At 59.1% G+C, this 20,204-nt stretch overlaps 1 protein-coding gene across 1 annotated transcript in view; it reads right to left on the minus strand.

Annotated features, from left to right (window-relative positions):
* Positions 1 to 1,328: 1,328 nt before the first annotated feature.
* RGMA (repulsive guidance molecule BMP co-receptor a) overlaps positions 1,329 to 20,204 on the minus strand; it is a 44,775-nt gene continuing 25,899 nt past the window's right edge. The window contains exons 3-4 of the mRNA XM_004774147.3: positions 11,255 to 11,769; positions 1,329 to 3,758 (exon numbers count right to left, since the gene is read on the minus strand). Of these exons, the coding sequence (XP_004774204.1) occupies positions 3,036 to 3,758; positions 11,255 to 11,769 (1,238 nt within the window). The 3' untranslated portion in view covers positions 1,329 to 3,035. The remainder of the gene's footprint in view (positions 3,759 to 11,254; positions 11,770 to 20,204) is intronic.

Raw genomic sequence — 20,204 nt, forward strand, 5'->3', positions numbered from 1 at the left:
CTTTGGCAATGGTATAAGAGGTGTAGGTATGTTTGGACTCCTTTTGTCCCTTCCAGTCTGGTTCTTCCTGCCAATGCCCAGAATCCCATGCTCCCTCTGGGAGCCTGTGTGAGAGCTGGGTTCTAGAACGTTCTCCCTTCCTGCCCTTGACCTTCTCCTTCAGCTTGGACTGGTTACACGCTCACTCTCCAGATTCCTCCCCTCGCTAGCCTTTCGGCTTACCCTTTCCCAAGCTCCTGGGGTCTGCGTGACCCCCACCCACTCAGCCCTGGTACACTCCCTGTGCTCCGGGCGCTGTCCTAAGTCCTTACAGGAGTAAGTTCATTTGCCGAATCTCCCATACATCCTATAGGATAGGCACTTCCCACCTTACAGAGGAGGAATCAGAGGCTCAGAGAGGTTAAGTAACTTGTTCAAGGTCACAGGGCTAGGAAAGGGGAGAACCCTGGGATATGGCCTGGCTTACCGTTGCTGCCACTCCCCCTTTTGACATTTGGTATTAAAAGCAGGCCCGCCTGGGTGGCTCGGTGGGTTAAGGCCTCTGCCTTCGGGTCGTGATCCCAGGGTCCTGGGATCGAGCCCCGCATCGGGCTCTTTGCTCAGCGGGGAGCCTGCTTCCTCCTCTCTCTCTCTGCCTGCCTCTCTGCCTGCTTGTGATCTCTGTCTGTCAAATAAAATAAGTAAAATCTTAAAAAACAAAACAAAATAAAAGCAGACCCAGACAGGGCCAAACGGACCAGGTGTACAATCTTGGCCCTGCCCTAAGGACCATAGGCAAAATCAATTCATCTTTCTGAGCCTCTGTTTGTCTGAAAAACGGGCATGAATGTGTTCCTGATTCACTGCCTGGTTTTAAGAGGCGAAATGAGATGATAGCTAGCAGGAAACCTGTCCCCAAGCAAGTCTCTGTCCCCTCTACTGAGCCATCGCTCTGGCCCTGGGCTGCGTCAGCAGGGGAGGGTGGCAGCCACCGTCCCAGCTCTAGGGCTCCTACGTTGACGGGGACGGCCAACATGGCCCCATCCTGAGTCTGAAGGCAGCCCACCCAACCTCGTGCCCCTACCCCCTTCCTGTTGCACCACCATGTGGCTATCATCTGTCCCCGAAACTGTTCCAGCCTCCCGGGGGCAAGAACACTTGGAGCCCTCAAGCCCCAGAAGGAGAAAAAGTCATTTTAAGAGAAGTAGGGAGCTTGTGTTAAATGGCTTCACCCTCCACAAACACCTGCCACTCCCCTTCACGCGTGCGCACACGTGGGCCTCCCCCCCGCCCCCCAACGGAGCCAGCCTGTTCAGAAAGCGAATTCCAACACGGGTTCCAAAAGAAAATAACAAAACAAAAAAAACCCAAACTTTACTTGCATTTAGCCGTTAATAAATAATTTACAATATATACATGCGGTGACACTCTACACAGGTCGCAGACACAAGGACGCAGTGAGGGGTCCCCACTTCCTAGCAGAACGCGATCAAACACAACCAAAATAAAGTGCTTCACTTTTTACTTCCAACATAGGGACCATCTAAAAACCAGCAGGGCGGCCGGGGCCGGGCCTCCCACCTGCCTGCCCTGGCGTTGGGCAGCGAGAGGGGACCTCTTGGAGGGGAGGCGGGGAGCCTCCTGGGCCAGTGTATGAGAGGTCCCTGGGGAACAGCAGAAGGGCTGCCCCGAGACTGAAGGGCCAGGGCAGTGCGGGGCTGTGGCAACCGCCCTCCTGCCCCTTTCTGGGAGTGGAGCCTAGCCCGGCGTGGGTCCCTGGGCTCTCTGGAACAGCAGCAGGGGCGGGACTGGTTTGGGGCTCCTCGGATGGGCAGCTGGGCTCACAGTAGGTGGGCGCCAGGGCTCTCGGTGGCGGCAGGCCTCTCCTGGCTGTGTGGCCACGGGCTTAAGGGAGGGGACTAGAGGAACGAGACCAGCCCGTGATGCTCGGGGCTGAGAAGCTTGCGGACCCTGCTCCTCTCCCCGGCCTGCAGATGTGGGGGGACGGGTGGGGAGTGGGGTTCTGGGGGGCAGGGGAGGAGGACGAAGAGGATCAGGGCAGGCCAGCTGGCCCTGTCCGTGTGTGCCTCCTGCCCCCGCCCGGTGGCCCAAGCTCCCCCTGCCCAGGGACTCTTGCCATCTGCTGGGGAGAAGGGGACAGAAACCAAGGGGTACTTCTATTCAGACATTTAGACATGAGGACGTGACCTCCTAAGCACAGGGGGGAGTTGGGGGCGGGGAGGGAAGGAGCCAGAACAGAGCGTTGGAGCCCGTGAGTGGCGTCGCACAGACCTCAGGAGACAGCACTTGCCGCCCTAGCTGTGGGCTCTGGGGCAGAGGCCTGCTAACTGGCCGGAGTCTCCCTTCGGCTCACAGGCAGGCCACGGGCCGGAAGGCACCAGGTGGGCACAACCTTGGGGTCAAGGATGAAGGTTTGCTAAAGATGCCGAGCAGCCCCCCACCAGCCCCAGTCGTCCTAAGGCCCAAAGGGAAAGGAGACCCCGCCTGGTGGGGGGAGGGGGTCCAGCCTCGCTGATGCCCCAGCCCCTCAGCTTAGTGTGTGCGAGTGTGCTCGTGTGAGTGTGTGTGCGTGTGGCGGGCGAGGGCAGCAGTCAGCTGGGCCTGTTTCAGTGCATTGCAGGGGTGGAGGGGGAGGAGCTCAACTCTGATCAATCCCAGTGTCTCTGGCGGGGCCTGGGTGGGGGGCTTCGGCCTGAGGGGCTCTGTTTTGCACATTCACACTGCGGGGCGGGTGGAGGGGAGTGGCTCCCTCTCTCACACAGCTCAACTGTCACAAACATCACAGCACCAGTCACCAGGACCTCTCAGGGCCCCTGATGGAGGGCGCGGGCCGTGGGGGGAGGCCGCTCCCACAGACAGCCGGGGAGCTCTGAGGTAACCGTCTCCAGCCCGCCGGCCAGCGGCTGCCTCCGCTCCTGACCCCTGCAGACCCTGCGGGGTCTCCACCTCCCCGCCCTCCCCCCCTCACAACAGCCCCAGCCCTCCTGCAGCCGCTCCCTCCCCGGCTCAGGGATAGGCAGCGGCCCCTCTCTGCCCTACATGGCCACGGCCTCCAGGAAGGCGGGGAGCAGGGCAAGGAGCAGCAGGCCGCCCAGGAGGGGCCGGGGGGCGGGGGGCAGCCCCGCAGCTGCCGCCTGGCCCGGTGGCTCCCGAGTCCTCTGGTACAGGTGCAGCCTGTCCTTGTTGGAGTGCAGCATCTTGACGTCCTCCAGGGCATAGTAGGCGGCCAGCGTGAAGTTCACGTCGCCCGTGGTGAGCAGGTCAAAGACGCAGGCCTGGTAGTAGAGGTCCTCCACGGGCAGCTTCTCCTTGCACTTGGCCACGGCCGTCTCGTACGGGAAGGTGTCTGGAGCCGCGGGGGCTGGGCTGGCGGCCGCCGGCCTGCGGGGGCCGGGGCCCTCGGCATTGGCGCCGAAGGCCTGGAAGTCGATCTGCTGGTTGAGGGGGCAGCCCCGCAGGCAGAGGTAGAGGCCCTGACTGTCCCTGTCCTCCACGGCGTTGACCACCTCCTCGGGCATGCGGACTGCGAAAGTCAGGTAGCGGCCCACCTGGCGCACCACGATGGTGGTGCCGATGTACTTGGCCTGAATCTCCACATGCTGGCCCGATACCTTCTCCGTGATCTTCAGGCTGTTGGCCCCGTGCTTGTCCCCGCCGTTCTTGGAGCCGTCGGCGAAGGCGGCGGGGAGCTCGTCCATCTCTGCCTGGTACACCTTCTGGTCCACACACTCCTGGAAGTTCTTGAAGATGATAGTGAGCTAGTGGAGGTAGAGAGGGAAGGACAGGGAGACAGGTGGTCAGCGGTGCCAAGACAGCGGAGGGGCGGGAGGCCCAGCCCATGCTGGCGATGCTGCAGACAGGAGCAGCCCCCTCTGTGCCCCACACCCTCCCTTCCTTCCCCATTTGGGTCACCCTGGTACCACCTGCATTATTATGCACTTAATATTCTTCTTAAAAACAACTTGTTTTACTCTAGGATAAAGAGGAAAAAAGGAGAGAGAGACAAACCAAGAGACAGAGTCTTAATGATAGGGGACAGACTGATGGCTCTCGGATGGAGGCGGGAGGGGGTTCGGGGGGAACAGGTGAAGGGGATGAAGACACACTTACCCTGGTGAGCCCTGAGTCATGTATGGAATCATATGTTGTATGTGAACCATACTGAAACTAAAAACTTAGTCAAAACAAAACAACCAACTTGTTTTATTTTAAAAAACCCCAACAACCTGACTTAGAATCGGAACTTTAGATCACTACCCTAAATAGAAAACCAGCTCATTTACTATATATAGAGGTGCACCATAAAAAGAAAAGCACAGCTAATTAAAAATAAAACTTCATTATCTATTGTAGTACGCTGAGTAATAGCTCCCAAGATATCAAGCCCTAATTCCTGGAACCAGTTACCGGCTATGCAAAAGAGACTTCGCAGATGTGATTGGGTTAAGGGCACCAAGATGGAGAAGTTATCCTGGATTGGCTGGGGTAAACCCTAAATAGAGCTACAGGTGTGCTCTTAACATGGAGGCAGAGGGAGATGGGACCATCGAAGAGGGGGAAGGCTCTTTCCAGAGAGGCAGAGACTGGAGGTGGGTGACCACAGGCCAGAGATGTTGGCAACCACCCGAGTCTGGAAGAGACACCAAACCGATTTCTCCTGGAATCCTCTGGAAGGACCGACCCTCCTAATACCATTATGTTAGCCCTTGAAGATGCACTCCAGACTTCTTGTCTCCAGCGCTATAAGAGAATACATCTCTGCTTGTGGGAAACCCTGAGTTTGTGGTATTTGTTATAGCAGCAACAAGAAACTAATACGGTCCACAACCATCTCACACGACCTCTCAAGCCGCCAGTGGACCTCCCACCAAATGCCTTCAAAAGGGCTGTGAGCCGCTGGCTGAACATCACAGCAGGTGGAAGGGGACAGATTCATGCTCAGGGAAAGAACGGGCAGGCAGAGGCCGGCAGAGGCCACGGTGGCAGGGCTGCCCTGAGGGGTCACCCAGCCAGGCCTTGGACCTGAGCAGGGGCAAGAAAGAGAGGAGGAGGGCGACAGTCAGGGAAAGGAAGATGGGGGGCTCGAGAATGAGCATGCAGCTCTGGCCAGGGCAGGAGCAGGGAGGCCCGTGTCTGCTGGTACTTGCAGCCGGGGCTGCGGGGCTGGGCTGAGCTGCCACAGCAGAAGCAGCTGGTGGGGAGGTTCCATGGGGAAGGGTCTTCCTGACGACCACAGACGCAGGCACAGGTGCTGCTTCTCCTAGTCCTGTGGGGCACTGCTGGGAAGGATGACATGACCTCCCATTTATAGCGGAGAAAAGTCACCCTCAGAGAGGTCAAGTGACTTGCCCAAGGTTGCACAGCCACCAGCAAGAGGTAGAGCAGAGTTTAGTCAATTGGTTTCCAACCCCTGGGCTCTTTCTGGCCACAAGCCCCCAGGGTAGGAGGCCTGGGAGAAGGCTGGAGACAAACAGCCTGGGGAAATGAGCATTTCCCCTTTCATCCTGGAGGTAGGGCCAGGCTGCACTTTCCCTCTAATCCTAACTAGGATGATTGCATGGGCTGGGGACAGGAATCAGATCCGGGAGAGAGAGGACCACCGCTCCTTCGTTCCTGTTCCTAGGTGCCAGCTTCTTGCCCCTGGTGGCTTGAAGGCCACTGCCCCCCGAATCAAGGGCAGCTGTGACCTGAACTCCAGCCCATGGCCAGGGAGGGAGGCCGGGTCATGGAGCAAGAGGGCACCCAGGCCTTTTGGTACCATACGTCCTCAGATGGTCTGCAGACTGAGGGGGCCCTGATGTCCTGGCTGTGGTTGAATTTTGTGCCTGGGCACCCTGGGCGATGTGGCAGTGGCAGGGGGACACCAAGGACGGCCCTGGGAGTAGAGGGCCAGTTGCACGAAGCCCTAAGGGAGTTTCTGGCCAAACAGTGGGGGTATGACAAGTACAAGGGCCCGGGTGTGCTAGAAACCACGAGCAGGTCCTACAGGCAAGGGGAGGCAGGAGAAACGTGAAGGACCCCAGCTCAGGCCCAGGGTTCGGAAAGGCAGGGACCCAGGGTGCGATCTGGGGCCGGGCCACAAGCCAGGCAGCCCAGGGGGAAGCAGGCAGGGCGCAGTCTCAGTCTGGGGCCTCGGGAGCAGAGTTGAAGTTCTAGGCTGGGCCATCCCACAGGGTAGCGAGGGCCCGGCTGGAGTTGTCGGGCTGTCTCGTCACTGCTCACACTGGTGAAGCGTAGGGGTGACCCAGCCGGGAGTGCATGAGGGGCCTGGAGCCTCAGAGAGAAACTCCCCCTTCTCACGCTGATACTCAGAAAGCTGAGGGCAAGAGCCAGGCTGCAGTCGGGAAATGATGGGGACTTCAAACCCTTGGGCCTCTGTGGGCCCCCTTCTCCATCAAAAATACTGAAATTACTGTGGCGCCTGGGTGGTTCAGTGAGTTAAGTCTCTGCTTTCCGCTCAGGTCATGATCCCAGGGTCCTGGGATCGAGTCCTGCATCGTGCTCTCTGCTCAGTGGGGAGCCTGCTTTCCCCCCCTCTCTATCTGCCTGCCTCTCTGCCTGCTTGTGATCTCTGCCTGCCAAATAAATAAATAAAATCTTTAAAAAAAAAAAAAAAAACTAAACTAAAATTACATTTTGTGACTGCACTCGTGTCCGGACGAATACAGTTGAGGTTAGATGATGCTGATTTTTCCTTCTGACGTGAAAACAAATGAAAGCTTTCTCATGGGTCCCTGGAAGTCTTGGGGCCCCTGGCGCTGTGCCTGTTGGGGCCCGGTGGATGGTCAGGACGGATGGAGGCACATTCTGCTGTCTGCAGGGGACACGAGGAGCAGCTCTGTAGCTGGAGGCTGGGGGGCCTGCCAGAGTCCAGGTCTGGGGTGGGCACCGCCCTTTGGGCACCAGACTCGATTTCCTTATCCTCCCCCTGCAAGGCCACTGCCCGGTCCCAAGGAAACAGGGCACCCCGATTTGCTGTGGGATGTCACAGGTGGCTGCGGCCCCTGCATCCCACTTGGAGCCCTACTTGTCGGACCCCAGGAACTTGCCGCTCCCCCACCATCCCTGGCCGACAAAAATGGCCACTTCATAGCTCCACCTCCATTCTGTCCCACGTCCCATGGCGCCCGCCCCAATGTAGACGGAGGCTGCCTGTGGGGGGCCGGGAGGTAGAGCCAGGGTGGTCTGGGCAGTGGGTGGTCCTGACACTGGGGAGGGGGTGAGCGACCAGGGGCTCCGGTGTCCCTGCCCGGTGTGCTGGGGAGCAGAGGGGCGGGGGGGGGGTGTGCTGCTGGTTTCCAAGTGCCATCAGTCTCCTGGAACAGGAAAGGCTGGTTTCCCTCTAACCGTCATCTCTCGTGGAGACAGGCTCCTGGAAGGCTGACAGCCTGCTAGACTCTTCTTGGCACCAGTGCCAGGGACTCAACCACAAGTAACAGCATGAAGGGGCCTGTCGAAAGCCAGGCGGCTCGCTGCCAGCTCGGCCACGGGTGCGGCTGCCACTCCTGCCTCTGCCGCTCCCCCCTTCCCAGGGGCACCCAAGGCCCCTCCACCACACCAGGCCCGGCGCTAGGGACCGTATCCACACACGGGGGCCGAGGAGTCCAAGAGCCTTGTCCTCAAGGAGCTCACAGTCCAGGAGCGTTGCTGGACCGGGGGGCTGAGTTAGGTGGTGGGACAGATGGTACGTTCAGGGCAGAACCAGCACGGGCAAGGGGGCAGGGGAAGGCAGGCGCGTGAGTTCCTCTCCTCCCAGTGGCTCAGTCTTCTCATCTGTACCATGGGCTGCTCCGGGCGCAGCTGGAGGGCGGGCGGTGGAGCTGGGGGCTGAGCTCAGGGCGGCAGGAAGCCGGCTAAAACATGAGTTTGGGCTGGAAAACAACATCTGGATCGCCTATGAGAACAGAGGGTCGGGTCGGGCTGGATGATGCCAGGATCCTGGGAAATGAGCCAAAGGCCCTGGGGCAGAGGGAAGGGCAGGGGGCATGTAGGTTCAAGTGGGCAGAAGAGGTTGGCAGAGGGCTCCTGGGGGGAGGCACAAATACCCCTCCGAGATAACAGCCCCTTGGCTTCTCATGCTGCCACTGAGGCTCCAGGCGGCCCTCCCACGCTCTGCCAGGCTCTGCTGCCCTCCCATGCCCTGACGCTCCCCAGCTTCCCGCTCCTGTTCTCCCGAGCCAAGCTCTGCAAAGGACTTGGAGGAGGCCCTCCACAGGGCTCAGGGCAGAGCGTCCTGCCTCCACCACAAGCACCCCTCGGCCTGCTTTGGTCCTCCACGATCATCCCGGGACCGGCCAGGTGGTAGAAGCATGAGGCACGGAGGCTGGCTCCGAGATGTTTCGTAAACGTCTGCGGAATCAACGAACGAACAAAACCAGTGCACCTGAGCGCAGAGGCCTACGGGAACAGGTGCGGGCTGGCCAAGGGCACTGGAAAGCAGCTGCTGGTGTAACCCGGTCTGCCTGGGGGGGCCTGCCACTGACGTGGCCACACACGCGGACCCTGTCCCAGCTGGGTCTCTGGGGGTGGGGATGGGGGGACAAGCCTTGTGCTCCCTCCTGGCTGGTGAGGAGGGAACAGAAGGCCGCAGGGCTCTGCGCCTGCTGGGAAGACTGAGCGGACCGAGGTCACAGCAGAAAGCGGCAGGGTCCGTCAAGCTCTGCGGGGGATCCCCATGCTCTCCGGAGCCCCCATGCTGGCATTGGAAGAGGGAGCTCCCACCCCTGATTGGGCACTGCTGCCCGATCCCTGGGCGCCTGGTGCAGACTGGATAGTCAAGTCACTAGATCATTAATCCAGGTGGTTTGGGGACAGCACTGCTGGGCTCCCGGGGTACGCCAGGGAAGAGCTGAGGGAGGTACGCAGGGGTTCTAAGCCCGGGCACATCACCCCGGCCTGCGGGACCCGATGGGATGTGGCCTAAAAGCTCTTGTTCCCACGGTCACCGTCCCCCTACCCCTCGTCAGTGGAGGTTGCAGCCCAGCCTCGCGGGTCACAAACCACCATCCCTCCCAGATCGGCGCTGGGCTCTGTCATCACATCTGGTGCTCACACCGGCCTGGGTTAGGAGGGGCGGGCTTCTGAGGTCCACGTCGCTCTCATACCCTCAGACTCCCCTGTGTGCCCCGGCCCGGGGTGGGACAGGGAGGCGGGAGCCCCTCCCGCAGTCTGCTGCTGGATTTAGAAGCTGCAGCCTCAGGCTCCCGGCGTACATTTATGTTGGCTCTGGGGAAGGAGGGAGGTGGGTAGATGGAGGGGCCCCAGGGAAGGGGGCTGGGTCCCTGATGCAACAACACCCCCCCCCCCCATTCTGCGGAGGGCGGCCAGGGTGGAGAGAGTGTTGGCCGTGATTCTGCCGTCTACTAGGCTTCACGGCCTGGTGCCAAGGGCCTGCTGGGGTGTCTGTGGGGCAAAGAACCACTTGTTTCTTATCCTGCAGCTGGGCCCAGAAACAGACCCTCTGGAGGCATGTGGCGGCCACCAGGGCAGAGGGAGATGGCGGGTATTTTCCTGGCTGCAGGTCACCTCGCTGTCCTCCTGTGGGGCGTGGGGGGCAGGAAGGAACAGAAACGCCCTTTGTGGACCAGCCGGGCGCTGCCCAACGTGCTGCCTTGCAACGTGCTTTTCCTAGGAAAACAGAGGCTCTGCCAGTCCGGAACCCCCCAGGGGCTCTGGTGGGCCAGGCCCCGAGGCGGCCCACAGGTCCCCATCCCCTGCATGCTCAGAGTCCACCAGCCCCCTAGTCATGAGGCTGCGCCCTTTGATGGCTGAGGTCTGAGGTCTGGTTAGGGGGTCAAAGGAGCCTTTCCTGGAAGCAGGTAGGGGAGGGAGAAGATGGGGGTGTCCAAGTGCCTGGGCCGTGGGCCACATCTGTGGCTGCCTCTGGCTGTGGCCCTGTGAGCAGGACCTGAGACCTGCCACCCAGAGACAGAGGCCTTCTGGGGTCAGAAGATGACCAGCTCTCCGCGGCCTCTGGGGCTCCGGATGAGGACTGTGTCTCACGGCAAATGGCAACATGCCCCTCGGCACAGCCACCTGGCCCAGGTCAAATGCTAGCTCAGCGTTCCCAGCCCGGTGCACTTGGGGTGGAGAGGTACATCCCACTTTGGGGATGTGTCCAAGGTTGCTGCTCCAGCCAGGCAGGGCTGGCCCGAGGGAGGAGGGAAAAGCTGCCTGGGTGGCCCCTGGCATGCTCGGGAAGCTGCTTCTCTATCCTCACTTGTTCCATCTCCGGGTGTTCCCGGACACCACAGCCGGTCAGCCTTGGGCCTGCAGCCTCTCTGGGTAGGCACGGGGCAAAGGAAGGGCAGGGGGGTACCATGCAGCCCTGCTGACCCCATCAGCATCCTAGAGCCCTGGTTCCTGACCCCCTCCACGGGCCAGAATCACTGGGGGCTTTAAAAACACGCATGCGTGTACACACACACACACACACACACAGAGCACGCCTGACCGCACCCAGAGATCTGGTGCCATACCCGCCGGGAGAGGGGCCTCGAATCACTATCTTCTAAGATCTGTTCAGTTTGTCAACATGCAGTCACGTGAGAACCCACGGGCAGGATCACCCTCACCTCCGGGGCCCTGGGTTCGTGTGTCCTGGGAGGGGGACGGAGTTGCCCCGACCGAGGGCAATGATAGAGACACACCTGTAAAGAGGATTCTGTCTAACTGGGATTTAATACCTGAGTTCTAACAAAGCACAATCTGGGGGCAAGAAAAGAATATTCCCAAAGCTTGAAACAGAGTGCTCTGGCGAGTGTTTCTAAAATTTGTGGACAAGAACCCCAGTAAGAAATCCCCCTCACCCCTGGACCCGGCACTGGCCCAGGTACCCAAGCACACACACGGGCACACACACAACCAGAACTAAGCTTCCTGAGGCATGTACCCTTCCCAGGTGCGACACATGGGCAACCTGCCTTTCCTAGCGGTGTCTGGTTGGGCCCGCCTTCCTGTGCTGCCCAATTAAAAAAAAAAAAAAAAGTGACCGCTGGGTTCTGACCCGGCAAAAGGGATTTCACAAACCCCCAATGGGCAGCACCCGCAGTCTGAGAATGCTCACGCTCCCCACAATGTGAAGAGGTGGTTCCCGGAGGGTTTGTCTCCTGACAAAGACCATCTAGAACATTCCTTTGTAAATAACCAGCCCATTGGCTGGAAATAAGAACACGGAGGGGGAGGGGTTGCAGGCGGTGTCTGGGTCTGGGCGCTGGGGACAGCAGGGCCGCGCGAGCCTCAGCCTCGCCCTTACCTTGCTGGTGGCGGTGGCTGCCGAGCCGGGCAGCACAGGTGTGTTGGTGACCTGCACGTTCAGGTAATTATTGTCGATGAGCGGCCAGGCACCCTGCACTTTGCAGGTCTGGAAGCGGTCTGTGAAAGTCCTGAGGTGCGGGTCCCCGAAGAGGCCGCAGTGCGTGTAGTTGGGGGCCGCCGAGTGCTTGTGGAAGCTCTTCTCGTAGTGGCAGACCTCGGGGCTGTCGGAGCGCTCCTGGCTGTCGCCCAGAGGCGGGAGGGTGCGCAGGCGCGGCTGCGACGTGGGACCATCCTTGGAGCAGTTGTACTGGCTCATGAGGTCCTCTATGCCATGGACGGCCGAGTGGTAGGCCAGGTCGCCCCGGCAGGTGCGGGCCGTGCGCCGCGTGCACAGGGCGTAGGTGCGCAGCGCCGCGCAGAACTCTGGGGCGTCGTCCGAGGCCGGGGAGTGGCTGCCGGCGGTGGCGCTCCAGAACTCGGAGTTGCACTTGAGGATCTTGCACGGGGACGTGGCTGTGGGGGAAAGGAAGGGACACGCCGTCAAGGCCAGCCGGCGGGCTCTGGTCTCCTTGCCCCTGGGGACCAGCGCCGCTGGCACGTGGCCCGAGAGCATCTCCACCCCGACGGCCCCACCCCGGTCACCTTCGCGCCCGGCTAGTGGCCCGAGAGCATCTCCACCCCGACGGCCCCACCCCGGTCACCTTCGCGCCGGGCTAGTAAATAGTGCCTGCAGGTGGACGTGCGGTGCCCAACCTGCCTTCCTTCCGCCTGGGGTGACCCCAAGAGGCCAGGCATGCGCCAGCCACCTGCTGCAAGGACCATGCAGGCTCCTCCCACAATCCCCAGCAGGTAAAGCGGAGGGGTCAGGGTTTCTGGGCAGCCCGGCTGTGGGAGCCGACAAGCCACTCTTGGGCCTCTGAGGTCTGCTAACATTGTCACAGCTACCCCCAAGCATTTTGCCATCCTCAACAGAAATGCGGCTGGGAATTAAGCCCCACTGTGTGTCCTGGGCTCTGCTGTGTGACCTTATGCAAATCCTTAGACTTCTCTGTGCCTCATTAGATTACCTAGAAAATGAGGCATAGTAGTATAGGCTTTGTGGGGTTGGTCAACGTAGTAAAGGACCAAGAGAAGCACTGACTAGAGCAGGTCAGTGACAGCTGGCTAGTAGGATTCCTCAAGGAGCTTTGGTCACAGGGGGATGCCTGGGTCCTGTCTCCTTGTCTGCCGAGCACGGCCGGCTTCCCTCTTGGTCGCCATCTCTCCTTCCCTCCCTCCTCTGTCCTGCTCAGGAGAGTATGCTGGGAAGCAACTGAGAGCCATCACCTTGGATCTGCCTTAATTTTTCTTTTTTTTTTTTTTTTAAGTCACCCACAATCTTTGAGACCTGACAATTAGCTACAAATGGCTATGCCTGAAAACTGTGCCTTGAACACACCTGAATCTTGTACCTGGACACATGGAGCCTGCCTTCCTGGCTTCCCAGATTCTTTTGCACGGTCCCTAGTAACTTCGGCAGCCAGGCATGCAGACGGGTAGCAGAAAGGAAGGCTCTCCACAGGCTCCAGGAGCAAAGGGACTGGCAGACCAGCCTGGGTTGCAGCCCAGCGCTGGAGTGATCAACAGGAGGATGGGGCATTCGTTCCCAGCCTGGATTGTGAACCCTCGGAAAGTCAGTTTGCTTCTCAAAATCAAGTTGCCAATAAAGCCAGGGGCAGTAATAGGTAAGGGCAGGCTAAGGAACATCTGAGCAGCTGCTCCGGATGGCCTCTTAGAGATCTGTTCCCTCTGCAGACACCTGTGTGGAGCTGAAGCTGACGGGCCCAGGTCACACACCTGGGCACGGGGGAGCCCGCGCTTGTCCTAAAATTCAGGCTCCTCTCCTAACTTCACCTGTGTTTGTCACCACTGCTGGCAAACAAGGGTGTTTCTGGTGGAGTCTGGGTGGACATTTTTTCTTTTGAGAAGTTACGTATTTACTTAAATGTGCCTTAGGAAAAATAAAGCAAATTTGATATGAGAGCTATAGATTTTTCCATTTTCACAGCTTTATTTTAAGTAGAAGAACCGTGCTGACTCCAGGGGATTTGGTTAATAAGAGGGGGTAATTGCCAAGAAGAGGCATTTGGGGTGAACAGGGGAAAGGCACTCGTTGGGACCCCCCACCCTCCCTGCCCCCCAGTGGTCTTCTTCCCACAGATGTGTGCTCCTGGGGCAGGGGTCCCTTGAAACGCAGCTAGATGATTCTCTGGCCCTGCCGTCTTCATATTTAACTAAACCTAGAGAAGACACCCAAGGCCCAACCGACGTTGCAAAAGGGCTAAGGTGAGGTGAGGAGAGGGGGTAAGGGTGAGTGGAGGGCTTGCCGTGCAGAGGAACATGGTACAAAGACACTGGCTGTGGGGGCCACCACCTCTCCGCCTATGGTTGGCAGCCCCCATGCACGGTCCCCTCAGGCAGCCTCACCAGTGCCAGGTGCAGGATGTGCTGACCTGTGTTGCTGCTTTCTCAGAACCATGGAGATCGGGATGTCAGAGGAAACGATCTAAAGAGGACACAGCCTGTGCTGAGTGGTGGCCACCTGGGCCGCGCCCACACCGCCCACCAGGTTCGGGTCCCCCTCTGGTGCTCAGCGTGCCCGGAGGGGAGAAGGGCCACCACCTGTCCCTTACAACCAGATGGCACAACCCCAAAGCAGGAGCTCTGTTGGCCTCAGCTCAGCCAAAGCGGACTGGGGACAGCAGAGAGCCACGTCGGAGCTACCAGACTCTGTCTCTGGCTGGTCTCTGTCTCCAGCTCTCCCTGTGGCTGCTGGTCTCTGTCTCCAGCTCCCCCTGTGGCTCCAGGGTCAGGCCCCTTGGCCCTGCTCGCCTCCCTGCGGGGCACAACCAGGCTCACCTGCGGGCTTCTCTGGCCCCAGGTCTCTGGGAAGGAGCTGCAGCAGGGTTTGCATCTGGCCTCTCGGGCCCAAGAGCCCACGCCCAGAGCAGTTCCCTGGCAATTAGCACATTGAGCATCGACTCCGCCCCGCCAGCCACTGAGCCCAGCTGGCCCTTCAAGGGTGCACTTTACCACCAGTGACCTCCAGCCTCTCCTTGTAGACCCCTCCTGCGGATTCTCCCACCAGCTGGGAGGCCTGTGGTCCCCAGGTGCTCTGTGGCCGTGCCCGCTGTAGACCAGTTAGTTCCCAGGGCCTGCTTTGCAGGGTGGCTCAAAGGCAGGGGGCGAGAACGGGCCTCGGGCAGGACCAGCCTGCACGCAATGTGGGGTATGCGAAGTGTCTCACTCCTGACCCCCATTTGTGGCTCTATCCCCACCCCTGGGCGACTCCACAGGTGGTGATAAGAGTCTGATGTCTTTCCTGCCTTGAAAATGGCTCAGAGCAGTGTCTCTGAGGTAGAACTCTCCAGGATGTCTGGGGCTCGTGACTGAAATCCTCCAGAGGTGCCACAAAAGTGGGTCCCTCCCATGCTCTGGGGTCATCAGCGGGGATCTGCCAGCACTTAATCCTCTGTTCAGAGCAGCGCTCTTCAAACGTCCACTTCAAACGTGCACACTAGCTGCCTGGGCAGAGTCCTCAGGCCTCACTGGGCTGGAGACTGCACTTCAGCCAGGCTCCCCAGGGAGGCCCGTGCTGCTGGTGCACTCTTTAGAGTTGGGCCGTTTTCTTTTCAACAGTCCCAAAAGGGCCAAGTTAGAACCTCCTGGAGCCTGGCCAGTCTGGAGTGTGTGCACGGGGCATTTCCTTTGGAGTGGGAGGGGCTGCAGAGGGGGCAAAGGGAGGAGGCCCCTCTCCCAAGGGGCAAGCCCAGCAGGGATGCAGCTGCCAACCCAGAGCAGTCCTGGGCACCGCCCCCGGACCCTCTGCCCTTGGAGAACAGGCCTTTCATCAATCAGTTCAACTCAGTGGGGCTCCTTCTCTTGCTCCCCACCCACTTTGGAGCCTCCCAAGAGTGGTGATGGCAGCTCCGCCCACCACCCCCAGGGGCGACCGAGGTCATCCTGGGGCTGCCCTTGCCCCAAAGAGATAGACCTTCCACCCCAAGCAGGGTCTGCACAGGGGTGAACTCCTCCAGCCCCTCACTCCCCTGAAGTCCTGCCCATCCCATTTCTCAGTTATCTGGAGAATGTTCCCGATGCTGTCACCCAGGACTAGGGACAGACCTGGGGAGATGTGAAGGCGACACTGGCCACACGGAGTGGTGGGCACTGGAGGGAGAGTGTCAGGCTCACAGTCCTGCTCTGTCCCCTCTCTGTAGTTGTGGGAACTTGGCTCTGCCTCAGTTTCCTATCTATGAATTTAGAGAGTGGCCAAGGGTTGAATGAGAAGAGGCACTTGTTCTGCCTGGGACCCCGTGGGCGATCAACAAACGGGGGCCCTGGCTAAGGTCTCCGAGGGGGATAAAGGTAAGAAGTTAGAAGTCACAGGCCGGGACAGGGAGGGGACAGGAAGGGCAGTGGACCAGAGTGTCCCCTCCCCCACCTCTCCTTTGTCCTCACCTTAGGGCCCCAGCTGGGCTCTGCCCTTCTTCCACCTGGACTTGGGTGTGCTGAGTGTGAGTGCTCTGTGAACGGAGCACCCACCCCTGCCGCCCACCCACATTGGTCCCGGACCATGACTGGCCGGGCACCACACTTCCCAAGGGCTCTGGGATGGCTTTGCCCACCACCTCACTCACTGTCTTTCACCAGAGAGGATGCTATGGACTGAATGTGCCCCCCATCCCCCGCCAATTCCTATGTTGAAGCCCCAACCCCAGTGTGATGGTGCTTGGAAGGGCGGGGCCTCTGGGAGGTGATCAAGTTCCGGAGGGATGTCCCAGGATGGGATTAGCATCCTTATAGGAAGAGAGAGACACCAGAGCTTGGGCTCACACTGGGCCATAGGAGGACACAGCAAGGAGGGGTGAGTTAGAGAGCTGCCACCAGAACCCGACCATGCCTCTCTTTCAGCCTCAGGGACTAGAAGCCTGGCCCCATCTCTCCTCCCCTTCCCCAGCCTCCTGACTCCTCCTCTGAAGAAGCCAGATCACTGGAGACATTCACTTGGCCAGGGGCCAGAAGACCAGGTAGTCTTGGTTCCCCGTATTTCATTGTCCCCTCTCCTTGAAAGGACCTGTGGTCACCAAGGGGTAACCTGGGCTGCGATGACTCTCTCAGCACTTGACGGGGAGAGGGCTGGGGGGAGGCGTGAAGAGAGCTCTCATTGGCTTCACACGTCATCTCCCCCCACCCCAGCTCTTTTCCTCTGGCTGCAGGCCCCGCCTTCTCTCCCACTGCCATGCCGACCCTTCCCCCCAGGTGTCCGACACACCCCGCAATGCCTCTTCCACCCAGAGGTTTTCTGAGAGATGCCGGAATCAGAAACTTTGGGTCCTGAAGCAAAATTTCAACAAGCTCGCCTTTGCTCTTGTTAATGAGTAAAGGAACAGACCTTGAGTTCTGGGACACAAAGAAAAATGAGAGCCCTGGCCATTTTCCCACCCAGACAGAGCACGGGGGGAATTTGGGCTCAACAAGGCAGCTGGTGACAGGTTCTGTCACTGGGCAATCCTACGCTGGAGGTTCTCGGGAGCCGGGGGACCTCGCTTTGGGAAGCAGTGCTGGTGGGGAGGGTTTCAAGTTATGTAACTCCAAGGGCAGATGCTTGTGGTCTGATTCCAGCTCTGGAACTCAGTGCTGTGTGGCTACGGGCAAACCCACTAACCTCTCTGAGCTCAGTGTTGCTCTCTGTGCCATGAAGATGCGTCAGTACGTCATCAGTACTCCAGGGACCAGTGGAGCTGATGTAAGCAAACCCTGAGAACATGGGAAGGCAGCTCAGCGGAAATCAGTTTGGTGTTAACTTGGTTTGTTTAAATGGTAATCTGGGGGCGAGACTTAGATGTACCTCACAGCTAATGTGTGCTGAGTACTTACTGTATGCCACACATTGTACAGCTATCTCCATTAATCCCATGACGGCCCTAGGATTATTCAACAGACAGGCAGACTGAGGCCTGGTGGCATTACACAGCCCCTTGTCCCAGATACTCTGACTGCAGCAGGAGACGAACCACAGCTCTCAGGCCCCAAGCGGCTCTCCCTTTAGGGACCTCCACACACACTGGGCCGATCCCAGAGGCCACAAAGACGCTGAAGAGGAGACTCTGCCCTTTGGGGGGTGCTCATGACATGGGCAGCATGCATGTACACGAGTGGGGGAGCGCCGTGGGGGCGCACCTGCAGGACACACAGGTTTCTCCAAAAAGGAAATGATGATGACAATAATGACGCCCCGATCTTCCCTGGCCCGTGTAGACTGCAAACCGCTCCAACGCCAGATCCTCACGGCTACTCTGACTCGGTGGGCAAGAATTATCATCTTCATCTGCTGCCCGCAAGCATGCCTGGCTCACACAGCCGCCAGGTTTTTGGGGTGCTCTTTTCTCTGCTTTTCGAAGTGCACGTGCCCTACCTTTCTGGGGACACCAGCTGAGAAGGATCCAGGTCCTAAAATTCCTGACACCGAGATGGGTTTTCTTTGACCACTCCCAGTCCCTGATGTAGGGCCAGGGGCAACCCTCGGTTCCCAGGACAGTGACCACCCCCAAATGGACAGTGAGCTCTTGTTTAAGGTTCCTGGCCAAGGACTCCCACCACAGATGGAGGAGCTAGAGCTCAGGGTGGGAGAATGGTGTGCAAGAGGCCAGGGACGAGCTGGGACCAGACTTGAGGGCGCCTCGCCCCACCCCTGCCTTCTCTCCAGGTGGCAATGCAGCCCTCCTGGGTCTGCCTGAAGTGGTCATGCATGAGCCATCATTTCCTGGGGGTCTCATGGAAGGGCTTTGAGCATGCCAGGGCTGGACAGTCCCCCCAGGGGGAGAGCCGAGGGGCCCTCGAGCCCTCATTAGAGTCATCCTGCCGCCCCATGTCTACTCCGCTACATCACAGGCTGGAGGCCACCCCAGGTCAGGAATCTGAATGTAACCTGGCCCAGCATCAAAAGAAAAAGCTCTTGGCTGTGGTGTCACCTGCCAAAGAAACCCCAGAGGGGCTGATTTTTATGTGCCGTATCTTTAAAAAAAAAAAAAAAGAAAGAAAGAAAAGCGGAGACCTTAATTCCAGGCAGCAAGGCTTGGCCTTTTCCTGATGTGAATGTCCAAGAAAGGAAGCAAGGAGAGGAGACCGGGCTCTGCAGATCGAGGAGCCATTGGTGCTTTCGGGGTGACAGAAGCTGGCAGCTGCCCCCTCCTTGCCTGATTCCTGCAGACGGCAAAGCGGCCCCCTTCTGGCTCCCCCAGATGGCAAAGCGGCCCCCTTCTGGCTCCCCAGCCACCTCTGGCTGGATCCAAGACTGCCCATATGAGCAGAACCAGGGGATCAAGAATCTGATGGGAACTCAGCTCTCCTGAGCATCATTTCCATCTCAGCCTCTGTGTCATTGGGCAGAGTGAATCTGGGGCCTCCGGACTTGTGCCACTGGGGCCGGAACTCCTTGCCTCTGTGCCATCAACTTCATCAAGATCGCTTTATCTAATGGTCACTTTGTGTCGCCATCCTCAGCCTCTGGAGGACCCCCCCAGCTGTGGGGTTACCCCATCTTCCCCACCCCGCACTCCAAGCATCTTAGCAGATCTGATGCCTTTTTTAAGCCCCCCCCCCAACCCCGGGCTCTGCTAGGTCTCGGGGGGGTTGGGGGGGGCCTGCTGGAGGCTTCTATGTGCAAACGTAACATTTCACTTTTGGGGGGAGGTGGGCTCCAGACTGCCTCCTTTGTGGGCTGAGACGTGCCCGCGAGAGGAGTGAGAGCCCCACTGCCGGCCTGACTTAATTCCTTCCCTTTCAATAGTGACCCAGAGCCCCTTGGAAACAGCAAGCTGGGGGCAGGGAGCTGGGGGGGGCCCGCCGTACCCACCCGGGCAGGAGGAAAATATTTACGCACCGGGGCGGCATTCGCTGCTTTCAGAGACCTCCTTTGAACTGTTAATCAAGCCCAATCTTTCGGAATAATAGCCTGATTATTACTGCCCTGTTTGCATAACAAAGAAGTCCAATAAAACTTATTTTCACTGTGCGCGGAGGGGGTGTGAAGGATCGCCCTGAGAAACGAGTCTCAGGAATGCGGTGAGCCGCTCCACGGCCAGAACCCAGGAATAAAGACAATGCAATTTGCCACCAAGAAAAGCCCAATAGACCAATAAATTACCCGCGTGCGAAGGGATTAGATCAGGTTTCAGTGGCTGTGTGGGAGGGGTGGGGTGAGCTGGGAGAGGGGGAAAAACCTGCCTCCTCTTAAAGGGGTAAGTCTCATTTGGAATACAAGCCCCATGATCCGGTCAGTTTTGTCCGACTTGGGGCAAGGCATGGGGGGTCGGGTGGGAATAGGGGTGTGTGTGTGTGTGTTGGGGGTTGCTGTAGCACAGCAACTGCCCAGATTCATTTACTTGCTGCAAGTTCTGGACCCTACCAGGTGCTTCAGCCTGTTCGGGGCAAGTCCCTGGGTTTCTCTGCTCAGGGGCAAGCAGCTCCCAAACTTCTAGAAGGCAGAGTAAACACGTTTCATGTGACTCCTGAGTCACAGTAAAGACGTTAGGATGGAGGCAGGAGAGGGTTCCCGGGGAAAAGCATTTCAGCCCGGTCTGGAAGGGAAAGTGGGATTTGGCAGGTGACTTGGGACAGAGGTCTAGGAGGTACATTGGCCTCAGGAACAGCAGAGGTTGGCTGGAGCCGAAATACTGGTTGGTTGCTGGTAGCAAACCTCACCGAGCTCCAAAGCGCTTTCCTCAGCAGTGTGGGACCAGGGGTCACCCAGCTCCGTTATATTCCACCACAAGGGGGCGCTGGTATCACCCCACCCTCCTCAGCGACCTACCCCCCCCCCAATTCCTCTTGCCTTGGTCCCCCACACCCCAGGGGGACCAAGATGCTTCCTGCAGCGTGCGTGCCTCTGTGGGCCCTCGTGGCCT

This window comes from Mustela putorius, unplaced genomic scaffold, assembly GCF_011764305.1.
Source record: "Mustela putorius furo isolate JIRA1106 unplaced genomic scaffold, ASM1176430v1.1 tig00003875_pilon_pilon_pilon, whole genome shotgun sequence".
Lineage (NCBI taxonomy): Eukaryota > Metazoa > Chordata > Mammalia > Carnivora > Mustelidae > Mustela > Mustela putorius.